This window comes from Heterobasidion irregulare (genome assembly GCF_000320585.1).
Source record: "Heterobasidion irregulare TC 32-1 unplaced genomic scaffold scaffold_09, whole genome shotgun sequence".
NCBI lineage: Eukaryota > Fungi > Basidiomycota > Agaricomycetes > Russulales > Bondarzewiaceae > Heterobasidion > Heterobasidion irregulare.
Genome location: NW_009258205.1, coordinates 347,724 through 367,001, shown reverse-complemented (window position 1 = coordinate 367,001; position 19,278 = coordinate 347,724). Strand labels below are relative to the sequence as shown.

General features: G+C 51.8%; 7 protein-coding genes across 7 annotated transcripts; 5 read left to right on the top strand and 2 right to left on the bottom strand.

Annotated features, from left to right (window-relative positions):
• Positions 1–2,097: 2,097 nt before the first annotated feature.
• HETIRDRAFT_126558 (glycosyltransferase family 20 protein) lies at positions 2,098–5,450 on the top strand (the record flags this gene model as incomplete). The annotated part of the gene is made up of 9 exons (XM_009551541.1): positions 2,098–2,527; positions 2,581–2,754; positions 3,004–3,487; positions 3,544–3,834; positions 3,897–4,110; positions 4,163–4,408; positions 4,479–4,846; positions 4,913–4,980; positions 5,041–5,450. The coding sequence occupies 9 exons, from the start codon at positions 2,098–2,100 to the stop codon at positions 5,448–5,450; spliced, it is 2,685 nt and encodes an 894-aa protein (XP_009549836.1).
• An 806-nt stretch (positions 5,451–6,256) lies between these two features.
• On the top strand, positions 6,257–7,671 carry HETIRDRAFT_453927 (uncharacterized protein; the record flags this gene model as incomplete). The annotated part of the gene is made up of 4 exons (XM_009551540.1): positions 6,257–6,433; positions 6,491–6,554; positions 6,616–7,186; positions 7,239–7,671. The coding sequence occupies 4 exons, from the start codon at positions 6,257–6,259 to the stop codon at positions 7,669–7,671; spliced, it is 1,245 nt and encodes a 414-aa protein (XP_009549835.1).
• A 228-nt stretch (positions 7,672–7,899) lies between these two features.
• On the bottom strand, positions 7,900–9,477 carry HETIRDRAFT_429025 (uncharacterized protein; the record flags this gene model as incomplete). Its single annotated transcript, XM_009551539.1, has 1 exon — positions 7,900–9,477. One exon carries the CDS (start codon positions 9,475–9,477, stop codon positions 7,900–7,902), a length of 1,578 nt encoding a protein of 525 aa, XP_009549834.1.
• A 614-nt stretch (positions 9,478–10,091) lies between these two features.
• Positions 10,092–12,087, top strand: HETIRDRAFT_435804 (uncharacterized protein; the record flags this gene model as incomplete). The annotated part of the gene is made up of 11 exons (XM_009551538.1): positions 10,092–10,300; positions 10,363–10,424; positions 10,485–10,574; positions 10,632–10,770; positions 10,831–10,920; positions 10,976–11,358; positions 11,418–11,486; positions 11,544–11,583; positions 11,640–11,696; positions 11,752–11,853; positions 11,915–12,087. The coding sequence occupies exons 1-11, from the start codon at positions 10,165–10,167 to the stop codon at positions 12,085–12,087; spliced, it is 1,341 nt and encodes a 446-aa protein (XP_009549833.1). The 5' UTR covers positions 10,092–10,164.
• Positions 12,088–12,418: 331 nt separating this feature from the next.
• HETIRDRAFT_67186 (uncharacterized protein) lies at positions 12,419–15,354 on the top strand. The gene is made up of 4 exons (XM_009551378.1): positions 12,419–12,682; positions 12,791–13,512; positions 13,568–13,924; positions 13,976–15,354. Exons 1-4 carry the CDS (start codon positions 12,506–12,508, stop codon positions 14,550–14,552), a joined length of 1,833 nt encoding a protein of 610 aa, XP_009549673.1. The 5' UTR covers positions 12,419–12,505; the 3' UTR covers positions 14,553–15,354.
• A 688-nt stretch (positions 15,355–16,042) lies between these two features.
• On the bottom strand, positions 16,043–17,314 carry HETIRDRAFT_453924 (uncharacterized protein; the record flags this gene model as incomplete). The annotated part of the gene is made up of 1 exon (XM_009551537.1): positions 16,043–17,314. One exon carries the CDS (start codon positions 17,312–17,314, stop codon positions 16,043–16,045), a length of 1,272 nt encoding a protein of 423 aa, XP_009549832.1.
• A 310-nt stretch (positions 17,315–17,624) lies between these two features.
• Positions 17,625–19,215, top strand: HETIRDRAFT_325970 (uncharacterized protein; the record flags this gene model as incomplete). The annotated part of the gene is made up of 7 exons (XM_009551536.1): positions 17,625–17,706; positions 17,785–17,823; positions 17,924–17,997; positions 18,048–18,150; positions 18,217–18,434; positions 18,497–18,794; positions 18,860–19,215. 7 exons carry the CDS (start codon positions 17,625–17,627, stop codon positions 19,213–19,215), a joined length of 1,170 nt encoding a protein of 389 aa, XP_009549831.1.
• Between the last annotated feature and the right edge of the window lie 63 nt (positions 19,216–19,278).

Genomic DNA, 19,278 nt, shown 5'->3' with positions numbered 1-19,278 from the left:
CTGACCTTGGCTGCCACGGCCCGAGTCGCCCCCGCTGCGGACTAGGAACAAATGCTCGAATAGGCAACCACAAATGTCCAACTGTCAGGTACACCGGACAGAGGTGGACAACGAGCGAGGGTATCTGATCCTGGAAAAGCTATGATACTGGCCTTTAGGGGCGCCTTACACCTTGATACGTTTGTCTGGTGACTGGCCCATGCGCAAGGGGCGCCTTTGTGGAGTACCCCTTCTTGACTTCTCAACAACACGACGGCTGGATGAACAAAGGAAGACATCATCCATACACGACGAACTGCTTGAGGCCGCTTGGAGTGAGGCGGAGCCTTCTGCAGCAGAGCTACTGGTAGTCGGATGCTTCAACCGTCGTTAAGTTCCTCGACTTTTGCCCTGTAACCTGCGGTAAAAATACGACCGTAGGCGGGTCTAACGGTACGGCGCAGGATACGGCGCTCCCTGAAGATACTATTGAGAATCACGGATACAGAGGGTGCGCATGCGGAGCGGAGAGTGTACGTAACATGATAGAATCTTTTACTGTAAGAGATGCAGGTACCAAGAGGGCAGGCCGCGGGAACCCCATTCGCCTGTCGTGAACGGACTCGGAGAAGAGAATGTCAGAGAATGCTTGAGTAAAGCACATGTTGCGAGTTCGCACAGCTTAGGATCTGGCATGATGTATGGAAAGATCTCGGTTAGATGACGGTATGCGCCGGAGAGGTGCGAACACGGCAAAAGGGGCAACAGGCGTCGAATTGCGCCAGAGCGATCGGGCCGCGATCGACGAGGATATGCCGAGCCAAGGTCAGGTTGCGAAGTTTCTTTACTTGATCGATGATGGTTATTTGTGGGATATCGCGGACGTGTTAGGGTAGAACGGGACGGGGACAGGGCAGATAGTTGCAGATGGTTGTCGAAGGGGACAGATACGATGCTTGAGTCTGATCGGTGATACTTATCTGCATAACCGCATATGTAAAGGATCAGTCGGATATGAAAGGAAGGTGTGAGAGCGTGTTCAAGAAGACAGTGTATTATCTTTTGGATTGGATGTCGATGGGCTTCTATCATGAACGTGTAGATGGTTTGCACTGCGAGAGGCCGTACACGGCCGATCAAATTATCGCCACACTCACAGACACATAATTCAAGTTGCGGCTGCGTGCTGCCACCATGATCACATGCCATCGGGTGCGCTGTGGTCTCGAACTTGCCGGGTCCGTGCTGGTCTTTACTTGAACAGTCTAGGCTCTAGGCAAGCCGCAAGATCTGAGGTGCGTTGGGAGCGCGGGCATTGCTGGACCCTAGATGCGAAATAAGATGTGTCCAACTGACATGGGCCCAGTCGCCGAATACTAAAATTGACCCATAGGAGCAAAGGTTAGCGGTGCAATGTGCACTGCCAGTTACCCAAAGAAGGAACTCACCAGCTAGTTTTCTGGGGAGTGTTAGAAAGACCGATACGCCACTGCTGGGGTCTTGGTAGATGAGCCTGCTCGGACCGTATACTGAAAGGGCTTTTCCAAAGTCTGCCTGATGATGAAACCCATGACGAAGAGGCTCTGGTATGACGTGGGAAACGCTGGAACTTTGGGGGTGTCTGACGGTTCGACAATATTTGTCGGCGTCAATAGCCGCAAGGTCAAGACACGGCGTCGAGAATTGAAGTCGCGCAGTCGCTTAACCCGGTGAAACAGGCCCAGCGACCAGGCTAGTTAATGACTGGAGAAGGAGTACCCTCGGACAGCGCTTGTCAGAGTAAAGGCCATCCTGAACGAGTCCATTGCGGGGTGTTCTTCTGTATCTACAGCGAGAACTTCAACAACCATTCTAGGGCGTAGTATGATTGAGGGAAGGGAGAAAGTCGGCAGCGGGACAGAAGAGGAGGAAGCATATGGAGGTGACCGGAGTCCTCGGTCTCTGAAAGGCGAAGGAGAGATTGCATCCTGATTCGTATTGAACCTCCAAATTCTCAGAATAACGATAACCATCTGCAATAATCTCCTATATATACGCCAGCAGCCGTACTATCGCATCCACAGCGCCCTCTTTCTCTCCCTCTCCCTCTTTCTTTCTTTCTTTCCCCGTCCCACAATCATGGATAGCTTCTCTGAGCCTCGCCGTCTTCCCGAAGTCATTCATCTCGGAGACGTACGCACCGCTGTCGCATCCCTCGAGGCAGAGCACCGTGCAAAGGGCATTCCGCTCTCAGGCCGTGTCCTCCATGTCTGTCACTATCTCCCTATTACCGCGACGTTGCACTCTTCATCGCGCCCCGGCATTCTGAGCCCGCCCGCTACCCCGCCCTCACAACCCTCTGATATCCCCCCGTCTCCTACTGACGCGTCCGCGCCCACAACAAATGGAACCGCGGGCCAAGATGATTCCGTTCTGCATCCCAAATGGAGCCTGGCCACTCGACAAGGCCATGCAGCGATGATCAGCGGCATCCGCTCCTTATCCTCGACTCATGAACAGCTCATCATTGGATGGACGGGCGATATTGAGAGCCCAGTAACGTCTTCAGGTACTTTTCCGACCCGACGTTATTATCGTGCACAGCTGAATTGGATCCATCAGGTGGTGAGAAGCTCAAGATATCCGCGAATTCTCTCTCAGAGGAAGACAGAACAGTGCTGGAAGAGGAAATCTCGAACTTCAAAGCCGAAGAAGAACACGGCAAGACAACATACGTCCCCGTCTGGCTCGACGACAAGGTCGCACACGGCCATTATGATGGTTATTGCAAACAGAGTGAGTGTTCTAATTCGGTATGCAGGAGCGTTCTTCGGAGATTTCCGTCGATGTGTCGTGTTCTTGCCCAGTCGATCGAGGACTGTGTTTATGTTCTTAGAAATAGATCCACTGCATGCTATGAAGTCTCCTCCGTTGTGCTTGGCGATCGTCGTCGGAGAAATTTGGGAGACCAATCACGTTCATATTAGGCTGCATCCTACACCAACTCCCGGTTTTGACGAATTAGTCACTGATTGATCGCTATAGCCCTCTGGCCACTCTTCCACTACCTCCTCTGGCAAGACGTTTCTCCTACTTCGAACTCTGCCTCCTTCTCCGCCGACACTCACTGGCCCCCCTATGAGCAGGCCAACGCTGCCTTCACGCGACGCATTCTTGATGTCTATCAACCCGGCGATCTCGTCTGGGTTCATGACTACCACCTGCTACTCGTCCCGAAGCAGCTCAGAGTGACCGTCCCAGATGCGTGTGTTGGCCTATTTGTCCACACGCCCTGGCCTAGTAGCGAAGTTTTCCGCTGCCTACCGCGCCGCAAGGAGATCCTGGACGGCATGCTCGGCGCCAACCTTGTCTGCTTCCAGACGTACTCGTATTCGCGCCATTTCACGTCGTCATGTGTGCGGGTATGTGGATACGAAGTTGCCGCACGGGGCATTGACGTCCAAGGTCACGTCACCTCTGTCATGCACTGCCCAGTAGGCGTCGACGCCGATCGCGTGGCACAGGATCTGTGCGTCTGCCCACATTTCAGCTGACGTCTTCACCCTAACCTTGTTTGTCTGGTAGTCTTCGTCCTGGTATTCAACCGAAGCTACAGGCGCTCTTGAAATTGTACGCTGGCAAGAAGATCATCATTGGTCGCGATAAGTTGGACGTCGTCAAAGGTGTTGTGCAGAAGCTGCGCGCGTTTGCGAAGCTGCTGCAAGACTATCCCGAGTGGATAGGCAATGTCGTGCTCATACAAGTCACGTCGCCGGCGCTCACTGACAGCCCGAAACTCGAGCGCCAGATCAGCGAGCTTGTGAGCAGTATCAATGGGGAATATGGCGGTCTAGACTTCATTCCCGTGCATCACTAGTAAGATTTTGCTCTTCATCTGCGCTTGCGCATCTATGTCCAATTCAATCACCCTCTCACAGCCACCAAACGATCAAAAAGGACGAGTTTTACGCGCTCTTGTCCGCTGCTGATCTCGCCGTCATCACCCCTCTTCGGGATGGCATGAACACCACCTCGATGGAGTTCGTCATTGCTCAGGGCAAGACGAAGAAAAGCCCCCTCGTGCTCAGCGAGTTTATGGGTATCTCCAGCAACATGACCGACGCTCTGCAGATCAATCCTTGGAATCTAGGCGTATGTTCTTTGTCCATCTATCCTGGCCCGTCACTGATTACTTGATCATCAGGATGTCGCTAGCGCGATGAACCGCGGCCTGTTGATGTCTACTGCGGAGAAAGAACAGAGACATGCGAAGCTGCACGAGGTCGTGACAACTCAAACTTCGCATACCTGGGCCGCGATGCTCGTCAAGATGCTGCTCGGCGTCATGGGCACGTCGAACATGGCGAGACAAACACCCGTGTTGCCTACGGACAATATGTTTGAGTCGTACGCGAAGGCAAAGAAGCGGTTGTTCCTATGCGACTACGATGTGTGTGCCCTTCATTTTATGGTTTTCCCAGCTCCCGGAATGACAGCATGATTGTCTTTCTCTTTGTTAGGGAACTCTCGCACCAATTGTCAAGACGCCCTCCATGGCCATCCCGACTGAGGACACACTGACAGCCCTGACCCAGCTCGCTGCCGACCCTCGCAATCTCGTCTACATTATCTCGGGACGGGATGGCGCTTTCCTCGAACAGCATCTTGGGCACATCGAGAGCCTTGGTATGTCTGCGGAGCACGGCGGCTTCATTCGCGAACCAGGGTCGCGAGACTGGGTTAACTTCACGGAGAGCTTGGACATGGACTGGATGGGCGAGGTACTAGAAGTGTTCAAGTATTATACGGAGAGGACAACCGGGAGCCACATCGAGGTTAAGAAAAGTTCCATTACATGGCATTATAGATCGAGTGACCCAGAATGGGGGTACGTACGCGTGCTTCTCCTTCAATTAGGGACGGCCGCCTGACCCTGATGCTTGCGTGCCCACAGACAATTTCAATGCCGACAGTGCCAGGACCTGCTCGAGAACAACGTTGCTCACAAGCGACCTATCGAAGGTACCTTTGTTCAGTCCTTCGCCTTTGTTTATCGGCGGTGCTAATACATTCTTTCGACAGTTCTGGTCGGAAAGAAAAACCTCGAAGTCCGTCCGATCGCTGTCAACAAGGGCGAAATTGTCAAGCGCATTCTCTATGAGAACCCTGATGCCGAATTTGTTTTCTGCGCTGGCGACGATAAGACCGACGAGGACATGTTCCGCGCGCTCAGCTTCTCAGAGCCTGATGGCCCACTCACCATGGACCCACCCATCTCCGTCTCGCTGGTGACAAAAGATGCCACAGAGGAGCTGATGACGAAATCGCTCGCTCTTACTCCTCACGGTGTGTTCACCACAGCTGTTGGACACCCCAGCAAGCGCACGTTGGCGAAGTGGCATGTCACGAGCCCAGCGGAGGTGGTGAATGAGCTGCTGAGGCTCGCAGGTGCGAACAAGGCCAGCGGCACTGCGGACGAGGCTAAGCTATGACTGCCTAGGCTCTAAAACGCACAGCTTTGGTGCAGAGGAGAACGCGGACGATAAACAACAAATAATTGGTGAAGTCGAGTTTCGAAATTGTACGATATTGATTTTTGTGTCATTGATCTTGTCTGGTATGGTCTGGTATGGTCTGGTATAGCGGGTAGACGCGGTAGATACATGATGATCTCGTTTCCGTTTCCTTGGTTTGGACGCATCCTCTGTGTTTCTCTAATATCTTATGCATTTGTTCGGTTTTAGAATACGCTCCCTCCGTTACTCCCTCCCCCCTGTTTCTTATTTCTATTCTGTTCGCATTACGATTCATGACGTTTCAGTAGTTTATGATGGACTTTCCAGGAGCTGTGGATGGAAGATATTTCACGTAGACAATCCAATCACATTTTGCAAGCTGGCACCGGCACGGCGGCCCTCACAGGCCTCACCGTGTGAGACTCGGTCGACATCCACCAGCATCTACATCAACATCCACCGGCATGGAACTCACCAGCATCCATCTTTTGTCTGGGAAAGTTCCAGCACCTTCTAGGCAATGCTAATTCTAGCATGTCTGAACTGATCTAAAGAGGATAACCGGTACCACCGGAAATTCATTTTTCAAAAGACAATCGAGTCAAGAGCGTTTGTCACTGTGGTGGCGTCTTCGTCCGTCTTCGTCATCGGAATCGGTCTCTAAACTATCATGGTCGCGAAGTACATAAGATTATCGCGGCATCGAACTTCCACCTAATCTCCCAGTCCCTTAGTCCCTACCATCCTGCCTTGGTCCCTACCGTCTTGTTATTTCTCTAAACATGTCGCCCACTGTTCCAATTATCAAGAATGAGGGAGCGCCCAACGTCCCATATTTCACTCCTGCTCAGAATCCACCTGCTGGTTCCGCAATTGATCCTCAGCCAGATGACAAGCCCATCCCGACCCTGTTCAAGCCTCTCAAGATCCGAGGTGTTGAGTTCCCCAACCGTATATGGGTTCGTATAACCATTTTGATGCTGTTGCGCCAATTTCAACGTAAAGCTCTGCAATAGGTCTCCCCAATGTGCCAGTATTCTGCGAGAGACGGTGTCGTACAGCCTTGGCATCTTGCCCACCGTGAGTGAACGTGTATCCGATGATTAACGTCCTATCACCCACGCCCTACTAAATTTCCAAGTTGGCGGAATTTTCACTCGAGGCCCCGGTCTCACAGTCATCGAAGCTTCGGCTGTTGTTCCCGAGGGCCGCATCACTCCTGAGGATGTCGGGATCTGGAACGAGGAGCAGGAGAAGGCGTTGGCCAAAATTGTCGATTTTGCCCATGCTCAGAACCAGAAGATCGGTATCCAGCTTGCACACGCCGGTCGCAAAGCCTCCACTGTTGCCCCATGGGTTACCTCTGGCTTGATAGCGACGAAGGAAGCTGGAGGATGGCCCGACAATCTCTGGGCCCCCTCCGCCATCGCATACGCTGAGACCCACCCCGTCCCAAAGGAACTGACGAAGGAGGCCATCAGGGATCTCGTCAAAGCGTACGTCAGTGCAGCTGAACGCTCGATCCGCGCAGGCTTCGACGTCATCGAGATCCATAATGCTCACGGATACTTGTTGCACTCGTTCCTGAGCCCGGTGAGCAACAAGCGGACGGACGAATACGGTGGTAGTTTTGAGAACCGTATTCGACTCACCCTGGAGGTTGTCGATGCCGTACGTGCTGCAATCCCCGCCGACACGCCCCTCTTCCTTCGGTGAGTCTCACTCTTTTCTCTACTGCGTCGTTTCTCACTTCATCTGGACCAGCATCTCTGCTACCGACTGGCTCGAGGAATCCATGCCAGATGAGCCGTCCTGGCGCATCGAAGACACAGTCCAGTTCACAGGCATTCTTGCTGAACACGGTGTCGACGTCTTGGATGTTTCCACTGGTGGTGTTCACCCCCAGCAGAAAAAGAATACTTTTGGACTTTATCAAGCTCACTTTTCGGCCGCTGCCAAGAAGGTGTACGGAGGAAAGATCCTTGTCTCAGCCGTCGGCTCGATTAGTAATGGGAAGATCGCGCAAGAATGTCTTGACAAGGGCGAAGCAGATATTATTTTCGTCGGACGGACGTTCCAGAAAAATCCTGGTACCGTCTGGAGCTTTGCTGACGATCTAGGAGTCAAGGTTCGATCTTCCAGACAGATTGAATGGGGCTTTGGGATTGGATCGGGCAGAGCGGCGAAGAAGAACTAGGAAGCAGCAGTCCTCGCTATGTGGCTCATCCTCTTCTCCACGATATCCTTGAATAATGATTGATGTGATGTAATAGAGATATGAGCGAGTCGTGACAAAACGAATTTGATGGTTGAGAACAGCGCTACAGGTTACAGTCGATGCGAAAATACAGAAGCGTTTATAGACGTCTGTTAGCAGTATGGGTAGAACGCCCTCCCCCTAATCTTTGGCCAGACCATCAGACGCTCAGACGCAGACCATGGTGGCCGAGCTCATTATCCCCACCTTGATATCTCCTTTCTCCGAAGTGTGAATCGCGAAGGTCTCTTCTCGTGGACCTTCTTTCTGCCTTGTGAACATGGGATTGGCCATGATAAGTCCGTAGGTCTCGTCGTCGTCGTCATCGTCCCAATCAATCTCGTTTTCCAGATCACCGAGAAAGAATTTCGCTGGACTTTTCGGTCGCTGGACATCGATATTCGGCTCCATCGACGGTACATGTTCTAGGGGACGTACAACGACAGGAAGGCCGATCGAAGTTGTCACAGTCGTGGACTTGAACCTTTCGCCACTGTGTTGTTCCATAGAGATTAACTCGTCTTCCAGCTGGCTATTCACGAGCTCCGACAAGACCTCCCATCGCCCCTGCCAGCTATCCTCGCGCGCTCTCCTTTCTCGGTAAGATTCTGTGAGCGGGATCAGTTTAGAGTTCTTCATCTCCTCAGCCGACATGTAGAACGATGTGTTGGCTGAATCCCAATCTTCGATGGGCGTCTCATCGAGGTCGCACGAGGAGATCGCTACGCACGGGCGGGGGGGACTCTGAGGAAGAGGGTCCTCACATAGTGACGCACAATTCTCCGATGAGTCACCACTGTGGTCCCATCTGCTGCTCCGAGATGCACGGGTGTCCATGCCATGGACGAAGAGCACCTTCTGTATCGTGTACAGAGGGTAATGGCAGAAGGCACGGTCAATCATAGCAGCCTCGGGATCATGAAGGCTGGATAGGTCGCCGGTCCGTGGAAAGATATTGGGGTTCATCTCAAACCTCCCCTTTTCCGCAGAGCGCACCACAGGTTTTGTAGGCGATGTAGATCTCGATCTAGATGAAGGGGGCTCTGGGATGGCGACATCGACAATTCCCCCGTAGGCACTGGCTTGGGCGATGCGCTCGAGTTGTAGGTGATATTTCATCCACTCCTCGTAGCGCAAACTCCAGACCCATTTGAGATGCTGTAGAGCGCTGCGTGAATGTCCATGATGTGCTGGGAGCGGGCGGACGGAGTTAGATGGAGGTAGGATGACCAGAGGCAGCGGTTCGTTGTTGTGGCAAACCGGAAAAATTGATGGGCACTCATCCGTCTCAAGATCGATAGAGAGGACATGGTGGGGTATGGGCTCTATTACTGATGGGAAGGGGGAGGCAAATGCTGCCAAGAATGGGTCCGAGTCTAGGCTTCCGTCTTCCGGTGGCCATGAGTCGTCCGAACTGTCTGATGAGTCTCCTTCGTCGATTGAGTATAACATCCCTGCAACATCTTGGCTCTTCTTGAAGAACATATTTGCATCTTGTAGTCCTCCATCACTTAGCCTCTTTGAGCGACGAAGAGTACGAGGGCGGCGAGGAGGGTCTGGTGGAGTGGGTTCATGGAAGCTCATCCTACTTGGAGAGCGAGATGGAAGTTCTGACTTTGTGCCGAGGTCGGAAATGGGAGAGGAGACGGGTACGGGTATAGAGCTAGTGAAGAAAGATTTGACCAGGGACTTGCGGTTTCTTTCGATGCTGTTCTTAGCGGGTTTGTTTTTCATGCCACAATCCATGCTTCGGTCTGGAATTTTAGGTTGAAATGAAGAACTGAAATGAAGATACGCCTTCGAAATCGGAATGTTGATATATGAGAATGGCTGCAATGAAGGTAAGGGAGTACACGCGAGAAGAACTGTACGATGCCGCGGGTTGTGGTGGAAGGCGGTTGAGTTGTGTTCAAGTGCCACCGCGCTCAAAATGGCGATTGGCACGCGTCCTGGCACAACAAAGCCGCGATCGAATCGTCGCGTAGGTCACGTGCCGCTATCAGCCCCCTCTTCGGTCGCAAATCGTCGCGCATTCTACAGCAGCTTATGTGCTTGTAACTCAAATAATCGACCTACGTATGTGCGGAAGGGCGGGTCTCGCGAGGGCACCATAGATGTGCTGTTCGACCAGTAATAAGTTGAAATTTCTAGAAAATATGCATGCTTGCGAAACATACTACTTTATACCAACCCGCAACCGTGGTCTCTCGGAGATAGAAACAACTTGAGTGATTTCCAGATTTTCCTATGTTTTGATCGAACATAAGACCTTCCAAAACGGGATTTCTACCCCAATCTCTGGCGCATTATTGAGCGCATGTCCGCTCTTTCTCCACAGTCCGTTCACCACCGTATATCCTCCTGTATCCTCTCTGCCTTCGCAGAAGACCCTGTAGTCACATATTCCGGCGATATTGAGGAAGAAGAAGAGCTATGTCCCTCAACAAGCGCATGTCTGTCTCCAGCACCAGGAGTGGAAGGAGTCAGAGTCCTCTTGCGCGCTTCGTCGTCGCTCCTAACGCGGAGAGCGAGGAGTGGGTGAATGCATGGAAAGGTGCGCTTGCGCAAGGTCAGCTGTTATATCACCTCCTCGCGTAGTCTATGCCTTATGATTTCTTGGATCTGTCGAAGACTTGGTCGACTGTCCGATCGTCGATGTTGATGCGGAGACTACCGTCGAAGAGGCATGCGAGGTAGGCGATCCTCGGATTGTTGACAGTGTACACAGGTCACAGAAGCACATATAATCACAGTTGCTGCTCTCACGCAACATTCTGTGTCTGGCTGTCAAATCAGCGCCGTCCTCTGAAGCTCCAGAGACACCATACATTGGTCTTTTTGACGTGAGTGACGTCGTCTACCGGCTTGTGCTCCTGCGCGAATTGATTATAAGCATCCAGTTCGCCGATGTAAACGCGTTTCTTACATTCGCTGCTACGCGACATACATACAGCCCTGAGCATCTCATAGAGAATCCGCGGGTGACACAGATCATGGAAGCGGCTAAGGCTGGAAGAGTGCCAGTCAATCTTGTTAGCAGTGAGTTATTTCTTTTTATCCAGGCTAACTACCTCTGAAAGTTCTTGGGGATGGTACAAGACCTGTCAGAGAAGAACCCGCTTGTTGAGCTGCCGCATGACGCAACCGTCGTTTCCCTGCTGGGTGCATTTTCTTCTGGAACACATCGAGGTACGCACTGCATTTGTCAAGACTTCCTGCTCAGAGTCTCATTTGCTCTCGCTAGTGCTTGTTCAGTCCCCGATAGGAAGCAGCTCAACACACATTGGTATCATCTCTGATCGCCGCCTACTTGCCTACTTCGCCTCATTTGCTCGTCCCCAACCGACATCGCCTTCTTCATCACCTGTTCTCGCGTCTCCAATCTCTGTGCGCTCTGCCTCATTCAACTCGCCCACGTCGTCATTCTTACGCTACCTCAATAACCCATTGAGCTCTCTTTCCTTGCCTTCCCTCAACCTGTACTCTGAAGTCGTTGCGGTAACGGCCGGCGACACTGTGCTGAATGCTATGAAGGTCATGAGTGAGCTCGGGGTGAGCAGTGTTGCTGTTGTCCACGAGGATACTGGCAACCTGCTGAGTGCTGTCAGTGTAACAGATATCGGGAAGGTGAGCTGTATCGATTCGCATCTCAGACATTAAGCAGAACTGGAAATATCTTATGGTAGACCGTCGTGCCATCGCAAAGCAACCAAGTGTTGACAATGCCATTGCAACAGCTGGTGACACAAATTAAAGTAAATGCTTCTTTGGGCGTCGTTGCGTTGTCTTCTTTATTAAACAGCATGATATAGATGCCAGATGGTTCCACAGATGGAAGAGACAAATACCCAGGTAAGGGAATGCGCTCAATATAAAGGTGGATAACATGTATCGATTATCATTCGCAGTTTACAGTGTCTCCCCTTCATCCACACTTTCCTACTGCATGCAGAAACTTCTCGCTAGTACGTCAATTCATCTACTATTATCTGAGTGCTGATTCATTCTTTTTTGCTCTAGCCAATGCACATCGTGTATTCGTCACCGCAGAAGGCTCCGTGTCACCGTCAGCAGGCCGGTCGGCAAAAGGAAACTTATCGGGCATCGTGTCCATCGTGGACAGTGCGTTATCACCTCCCATTGCTCTCTATAATGTCAGCCATGACATATGAAACCTTTCTAGTTCTCTCCCTTTTCGCACGCATTGCGAACGTTCCCAATGTTGACCCAACCCGGATGCAACGCCATAGGCGCGCTTCATCTGCCTCGAGTCAAAGCTCTTCTTCTGGTGTGTTCAGTGACTTGGTGAGAACCAATTCACGTGGTAGCATTGGTGGTCGCGGGCCTGGGCGATGATGCGTCTGCAATTACGTGCAGACATTCTCAAGTTCACAATCGTGAGTGACGTCCTGATTCTGATGATCGTTTTGGTTCCCATTTCTGTAAATCATAAACACGCAATCCAAGTCTGTATACATAGTTGTTTTTGTCCAGCTGCGTTGTACGCTGTATATTATACCAAATGTAATGCTCTGTGTCATTATACCTGAGCAGGCTGTGGCGCTTCGGCCGATGGAACCGAATCCGGTGAGATAAGATAAGATGCCCTCATATGACTCGTCAACGCGCCACGACCAGCTGTTCTGGAGTTTCCACCTCTCAGCGCCTTTCGATTTTTCTGATCAGACCACATTCCTCTTCTAAATCTCGCTCATTATTCATATATACCCCACATATCGCTCACTCTTCTCAACCTGGCTCCAATTTGCACAGAATGACTGCACCTCACAACCCGACTGGCAACTCTGTCCCACCTTACACACAGCACGCGATCTCAGTATCGCTGCCTACATGGGCGGATAACGTTGGATATGAAGAAGGCGACCCGAGTGTCGTCAGTCGTATGCAGACAGGATACCCGAGGTTTTTTATCCACTTGAGTATTCGGAAGGTGAGCGATGCCCTTTCCTCAACTAGCATATAGCTCGACATAGCGATTTATATTAAATTGCACACTACTTTTTGAAAGCATTGACTGACAATCTTTGACATTGCATAGCTTGCGAGTATTTGTGAACAAAAATTTGGGACGCCCTCCGAAAATGCTCTCCTCCTTCCCTCCGCACGCACCGCTGAATTTGCCCGCGCGTTCCTCACTGTCCGTTGTGTCTCAGCACGTGTCGTCCAACTACGCCTCCCTGATGTCGGTCCAGATTCAGGCGTGCACGCTGTCCTCTTCCCAGCAGAATTCTTCCCCGTCGCCAAACAATTCTGGCAGCATACCGGCCTCGGAATTTCCAGCCGCCTTGCTGAGCATTGTCTTTCAGTGCTTGCCCGTGATGCGACGACTCAGCCTCCCGCCACATCTGCACCGTCGAAGACACCGAACAAGCACTACGCTGCAAAGGGCAAGGCGATCGCAGGATCGCCGCCTGGGAATACTACGATCAGCCGTGGTGGGCCAAATACATTATCTACTCTTGGCGACAAGAGCGACGACTTCGATGCGGACATGGCTAGGTTCATAGAGGAGCGTTATGGACGCAATCTCAACGTCTCGTCTGCTTCGAACGCAAAAGTGGCCCTTCGTCGGCGCATCGCAGGTGTGCTCGTCAACACCGCCGAAAACAGCGAGGCAGAGACCGAGGTCGGGCAGAGTGTCCGAGGGGTACCCGTCACCGAGAACGACGTCTTCTTATACCCTACTGGCATGGCGGCCATTTGGTCTTCACACCAGCTGGCATTGGGAGCGATAGGAGAGAGGAAGACCGTATGTTTTGGGTACGTAGTCTTTTTTCGCATACTCTTGCATAATCCATGCTCATCATCAAATCAGTTTCCCATACACAGACACCTTGAAGACCTTGGAAAAATGGGGTCCCGGGTGTTATTTCTTTGGTCACGGTCTGGACGAAACTCTAGATGAATTGGAAACCACTCTTTCGACACTGTCGGCGCAGGATCCATTGAGACCACCTATCCTTGCGCTTGTGACCGAATTTCCGTCTAATCCACTCCTCCGCTCAGGGAATCTGCCTCGCCTCCGTCAATTGGCGGACAAATACGATTTCCTCATCATAATCGATGAGACCATCGGCAACTTCATGAATGTCCAGGTGCTGCAGTATGCAGATATCGTCGTGACGAGCTTGACGAAGGTCTTCAGCGGTGATTCTAACGTCATGGGTGGAAGGTATGCCCGTGTGGCTCCGAAATACAGGAGATGTGTTAACATGTCTTTCAGTTTGGTCCTGAACCCATCCCAGAAACATTACGAGACTCTCAAGGCCCATCTCCAGGAAAACTATGAGGACGTCTATTTCGACGAAGACGCTATCTTCATGGAACGCAACTCGCGCAATTTTGGCCGCCGTATCGCCGTCATCGACGCCAATGCCGAAGCTGTCTGCGATCTCCTATACGCCGCAAAGCAGTCTGCGTCTCCCGCCATCAAAGAAGTCTACTATCCGAAATGGCAGACCGCACACAACTACGATCAGTGCCGGCTCAAAGGTGTCGACGGACGCAAGGGCGGATACGGAGGTCTATTCTCCCTTTCCTTCCACTCCATGCAGGCTGGGAAGGCGTTCTTCGACAATCTTCCTTGCTTCAAAGGGCCCAGCCTCGGCACCAACTTTACCCTGGCTTGTCCTTATGCCATCCTGGCACACTACACCGAGCTCGAATGGGCGGCGTCCTTTGGCGTGCCGTCAGACCTCGTGCGCGTGAGCGTTGGAATGGAGTCTCGGGAAGTTCTTTTGGATGCCTTCAAGACGGCGTTGAAGGCGGCGGAAGAGGCTCAACAGACGATCGCCCCGTGAGTGATGAGGTAGAGTGTCGAGGCTGTTTGTCCATCCAACTGGACCCTTTTTCTCTGAGGAGTGAGCGAAGCCCATCCAACTGGTACAAAGCCGTGGTCCATCCAACTGGACGCGCATTATCGCTAGCCCATCCAACTGGTACTAGCGGGGAGCTGGCCGTGAACTGCAGGATGCGAGAGACGTATCTTGGACGGCGCGACGAGAACAAAGGCATGGAGGATACAGTGCTTATTGTTTCATTTATGTAGTTGCTGGGATATGTGACTGTTATGACGAGCTTCAGACAGATACAAGATACAGTGACAACTTCATACAGATATGCATTCTTATAGCAGGAGCCATATACATAGAAAGCCTCACGAGGAGGAAAGGAGGGGAAAAAATTGATAGCGACAGACCCAGAGTAGTCTGAATCGAGTTTCACGCCTTCGTTTCCAGAAGGAGAACGAAAGGCGCGAGCCACAAATTGCACTGAAGGACAGTACCGATGTGCACCTCACAAACTCCCAACCCCTCATACACCAGTGTCATCAACTCATGACCATCGAAACGCAACTGGACAAGGTCCACGTCCCACCAGGGTTTGGCAGACACTCTTTCCTGTATTAGCCACAACAGCGACAGGTTATGTCTTCTGATCTCGTTGGGTAAAGGCGGCAGGTGTGAGTTATGACCCCCGCTTCTCGCCACGGATCATGACTGAAGGGCTAACATTCGTCCAGGAAAGAGGTTCGACTTGGAGAAGGGTGTTCCCTAATCAGACTGGAGTGGTGTTCTCCCGGAGGCTCTGATCGGAGTGGTGTGCTCCCAGAGTCATATACTCCTGTCTGTGTCGCAATGAAGCGAGTTGACAACACTTCAGACACTGCCTGATGTCTGATCGTCTGACACAGACGAAAGGTGCGATAGGGCATCGAGGGCACTCCGACCCACGACTCGGAGGATAGATGAGACAAAACGTACTGCCCAAACTCCGCAACATATCTCAAGCCTACATTCACCACCCTCGACGCCGCCGAATCTAGAGAAACAGATAGCGTGTCTTCGGACAAGGTGAAGCAGACGGATTTCTTGTATGTTGCTCGAGCCGTTAGACTCGGACCCTGCGAGAGTCGATCGAGGGAGCTATACACTCAGACCTTAGCCCGCTCGCAAAGATGGAAGCCAGAACTGTCGTTCAGACGTCCTGTGCGGGACGAGCATTGTGGCCTTGGATCTGTCGCGGTAGTGAAGAGAGAGAAAAAAAAGCGGGCTGATGGTTTTGTGAATAGAGTTCTGACGTAAGCAATTGAGGCCCCGCGGCAGTTAGCGGCACGTCGGCAACGGTCCGAGTCGAACAGCAAAGTATTCAGCATTGTATTCAAATGTTCAAAACGAAAGCAATGTGCTACAGACGGCTATACTTACGCTAGTCACAGGTGAGAGTCTATGACATTTACCGCAAAAATATCAAGACTCGTCCAGTCCATGAAACTATCACGCACTCATATCTAAGCAATCGCAGGTGTCGAGTATGTACTCAAAATTACAGAATTGAGAGGACGGGGGACATGGATTGCAGGAATGTGTTCCTCGGCACGTCGAACGAATTGGCTGCGCAAGATCTGTAGCGCAGCCAATAAACACGCGTTCCGTGTTTCAGAATCGGGGCCCCGCAAAGGCCCTTGATCGAGCATCAAGTCAAATGTAGGGCTCTGACTCATTCGTTCTACAGCTTTCAGGTCAAAGAATCGAAGCTCGTGATGTGCATAAAACACATCCATAGGTTTCGATGTAATGCTGGCGTGACAAGGCTGCAATAGCCTCAAAGCGAGATCAGATGAGTCTTCGCCGTTTCCGGCGTACAGGCAATGATATTGCAGCCGAGCGTTGGGATGAATAGCGAGATGACCCGCGAAATCTGCGCAGTCGCGCATGTACCCTTGCAGAATGAGCTGAGAGAGTCTAGGCATGCGGATGATACGATCGATGGAACGGAGTGGCTTGTTATCGGGGATGTAGGGTAAGGTGAACGCGAGGATGAGAGTCTGCAGCTCATGCGCCTGCTCTAAGGCATCAAGAATGTCATTGGTCGACGTGAGTGGTATCATCCTATCCCGGTAGTCGCTGATCGTGCGATAGGGGTATGGGTTGTCCATTCGCACCTCCAGATGCCTAAGGCCAGATATGATGGGCGCTTTCCACGACAACGTGTACCTAGAGATGACGAGGCGACGGAGGTACGGTGCATTCCCGGCGAACAGGTTAGACGGGACGATTGAGGATTCATCATCCCAAAAATAGTAGGCCTTCTCCAGGCCAATGAGTGTCGCTGATTGCAACATCGGCGCTGGCTGTGAGAGCTCTTTGTCAAACGCTCTGCAGACATTCTGACGCCCGCTGAGACGAAGCGCCCTCGTGCGAGGCAGATGAGACAAGATCTCGCGCATATCTGCAATTGACGGATGATTGTCGATAGTCTGATCGATGGTAATGGGTAATCCTTTGCAGCGAAGTAGCATCTCTGCGGACCACTTCGGTCGCTTCCAAAGAATGTGAGACCATAGTCTGGGATCGTTCACGGAGACGTAGCGCCAGCGCCGGCAAACGTGGGTGATCTGGATCAAGTCCATTGTGCACAGGAACTGGTGGCGTTGGCGCTCCCAGTCTGACGCTTGTGCCTGATCTGCAAACTCGCGATTGACGATGGCATGGAATATGGAAACGAGGATATCATCTGGAATAATGTCATTGAGGGATGAGTGGTGGCGTTTCAGTTGCATAGAGGGGAGCGTCTGTTCGTAAATATCGTGATTGGTGTTCCCCATTTGACGCCGTGAAGATCAGCTGTGGGAAGAAGTCAAAATATGACACAGTATTGCAAGGGCAACCTATCGCATACGAGTTCTGGACTCACAAGAATGTCGAGGTGATGATGTCCGAGTTGAAAGTGTACAAGCGACTCATGGCGACCCTCGAGAGCCCGAGTCTCGAGAGTGCTCGATCGGGAGCTGCTCTGGCGATGTAGAAGTCACAGGACGTCACAGGACGATGTCATAGTATGAAGTCACGCTTTCCTTTCGCGCCTACTCGATGACCTCCGCACCGACAAAACCAGTTGATGTCCCACCTTATCAAGTTCAACCCCTCATAGACACTGTCGTCGAATCTTACGGTTTGCTTCTCTGCAATATTATCTTGGTAGACATCGAAAAATAATAGTGCTGGTTTATAGGCTATAACTCATCCGAAGGGATTCCGACTGTAGATGTGAAGTGTGCCCAGGCTCTAGGTATGTTTCTCGGTGTTCAGAATACTATGGACTTCGCGATGGCGCGTGCCCCAATGCGACAAGACTTTCTGATGACGTCTCAAGACTGATGTTGATCCAGGCTCTGAAATATATGTTGGCTGCTCCAATGGCGAACTGCTACGGTTTGCTCTGCAAGCCAATGGACCAGAAGAGGTGCTTGAGCCTGGCCCCACTTCAAGTTATCTCGCTCACATGGTCGGTAGCCTGAATCCTACAGCCTTCTCTCCCGCCAGAGTCTGCCAAACGACAAGCCTGTTGATGAGATCGTGCTTGCGCCCAGTATAAGCCGCGCATTCATACTGTCTGGTATGTGTTTTCGTGCATGAATGCAGCTAAAGCCCTCAACATTATCGTTGACATGGATGTTTGAAGACCATCAGATTCATTTCTACACGCTTCCCTCACTCGATGCCGTATCTATCAAGCCTATGCGCAACGTAGTCGCGTTGGCAGTCGATCACCAGCAATTGCAGCTTTCAGCACCGCCTCTCACAGATCCGCCACTGCAAGCGGAACAGGTCGAATTCTGCGTCGTCAAGCGGGACAGCATCATGCTTTGCGGACTGCGGGAACGTTTGTACATCGAGAAGGTGTGTCGAATCACACACACATATCGTTCTGTCGCAGCTTGCGCTAACAGTGAGAGTGACAGTCTATCCCGCTCCGTGGCGCTTTTTTCGCAAAGCGTTCCGGTCGTCGACTGTGCATCGCTGACCGCGAGAATTATTCGATGGTCGATCTTGACCAAGCCGTACAGACACCTGTAATGCCAATAAATCAGGCTGGAGACTCGGGTGGACCCCGCATCCGCCCTGTGATCACTGTGATTGCAGAGAACGAGTTTCTCATATTATCATGGAATGGCGCCAGCACGATGGGCTTGTTCATCACTGGGGATGGTGACCCGGTGCGAGGGACGCTCGAATGGCCAAGTCATCCGATCGCACTTTGTGCGTATCCTTGTTGTTTCGTAATGTTTTGAAGGAGAGGCCGCTGACTCAAAGTCGTTTGCAAGGCCTTGATTACCCATACATCACGACTCTGCTCCCAAATCAGACCATCGAAGTCCACAATCTAGACACACAGACGATCGTTCAAGTTATCCCAGCTCCCCCACTTCCGTTGCCCTCCGCTTCACCAACATCTTTTCTTGCGCAAGAGCGTCGCACGCTCACCATTAGCCTCAATGGGTTCCTCGTGCCATCGCAAGAGCAGTCTGAGAAATTGCGCATAAAGAAGGTGAAGCTGCAAGGACGCCCCAAGTTCATTGAAAGAGTTGTTGTGCAAGAGGGTCTCGAGACACTAGAGAAACGGATGGAGGATTTGGAGGACAACGGACAGGAGATAGAGGTACTACCTGTCGAGACATGATCGTTTAGCGGATTTTCTCACGCTTTACACAACTTCCACCTTGCTGCGAGCTTGACTTTTGTA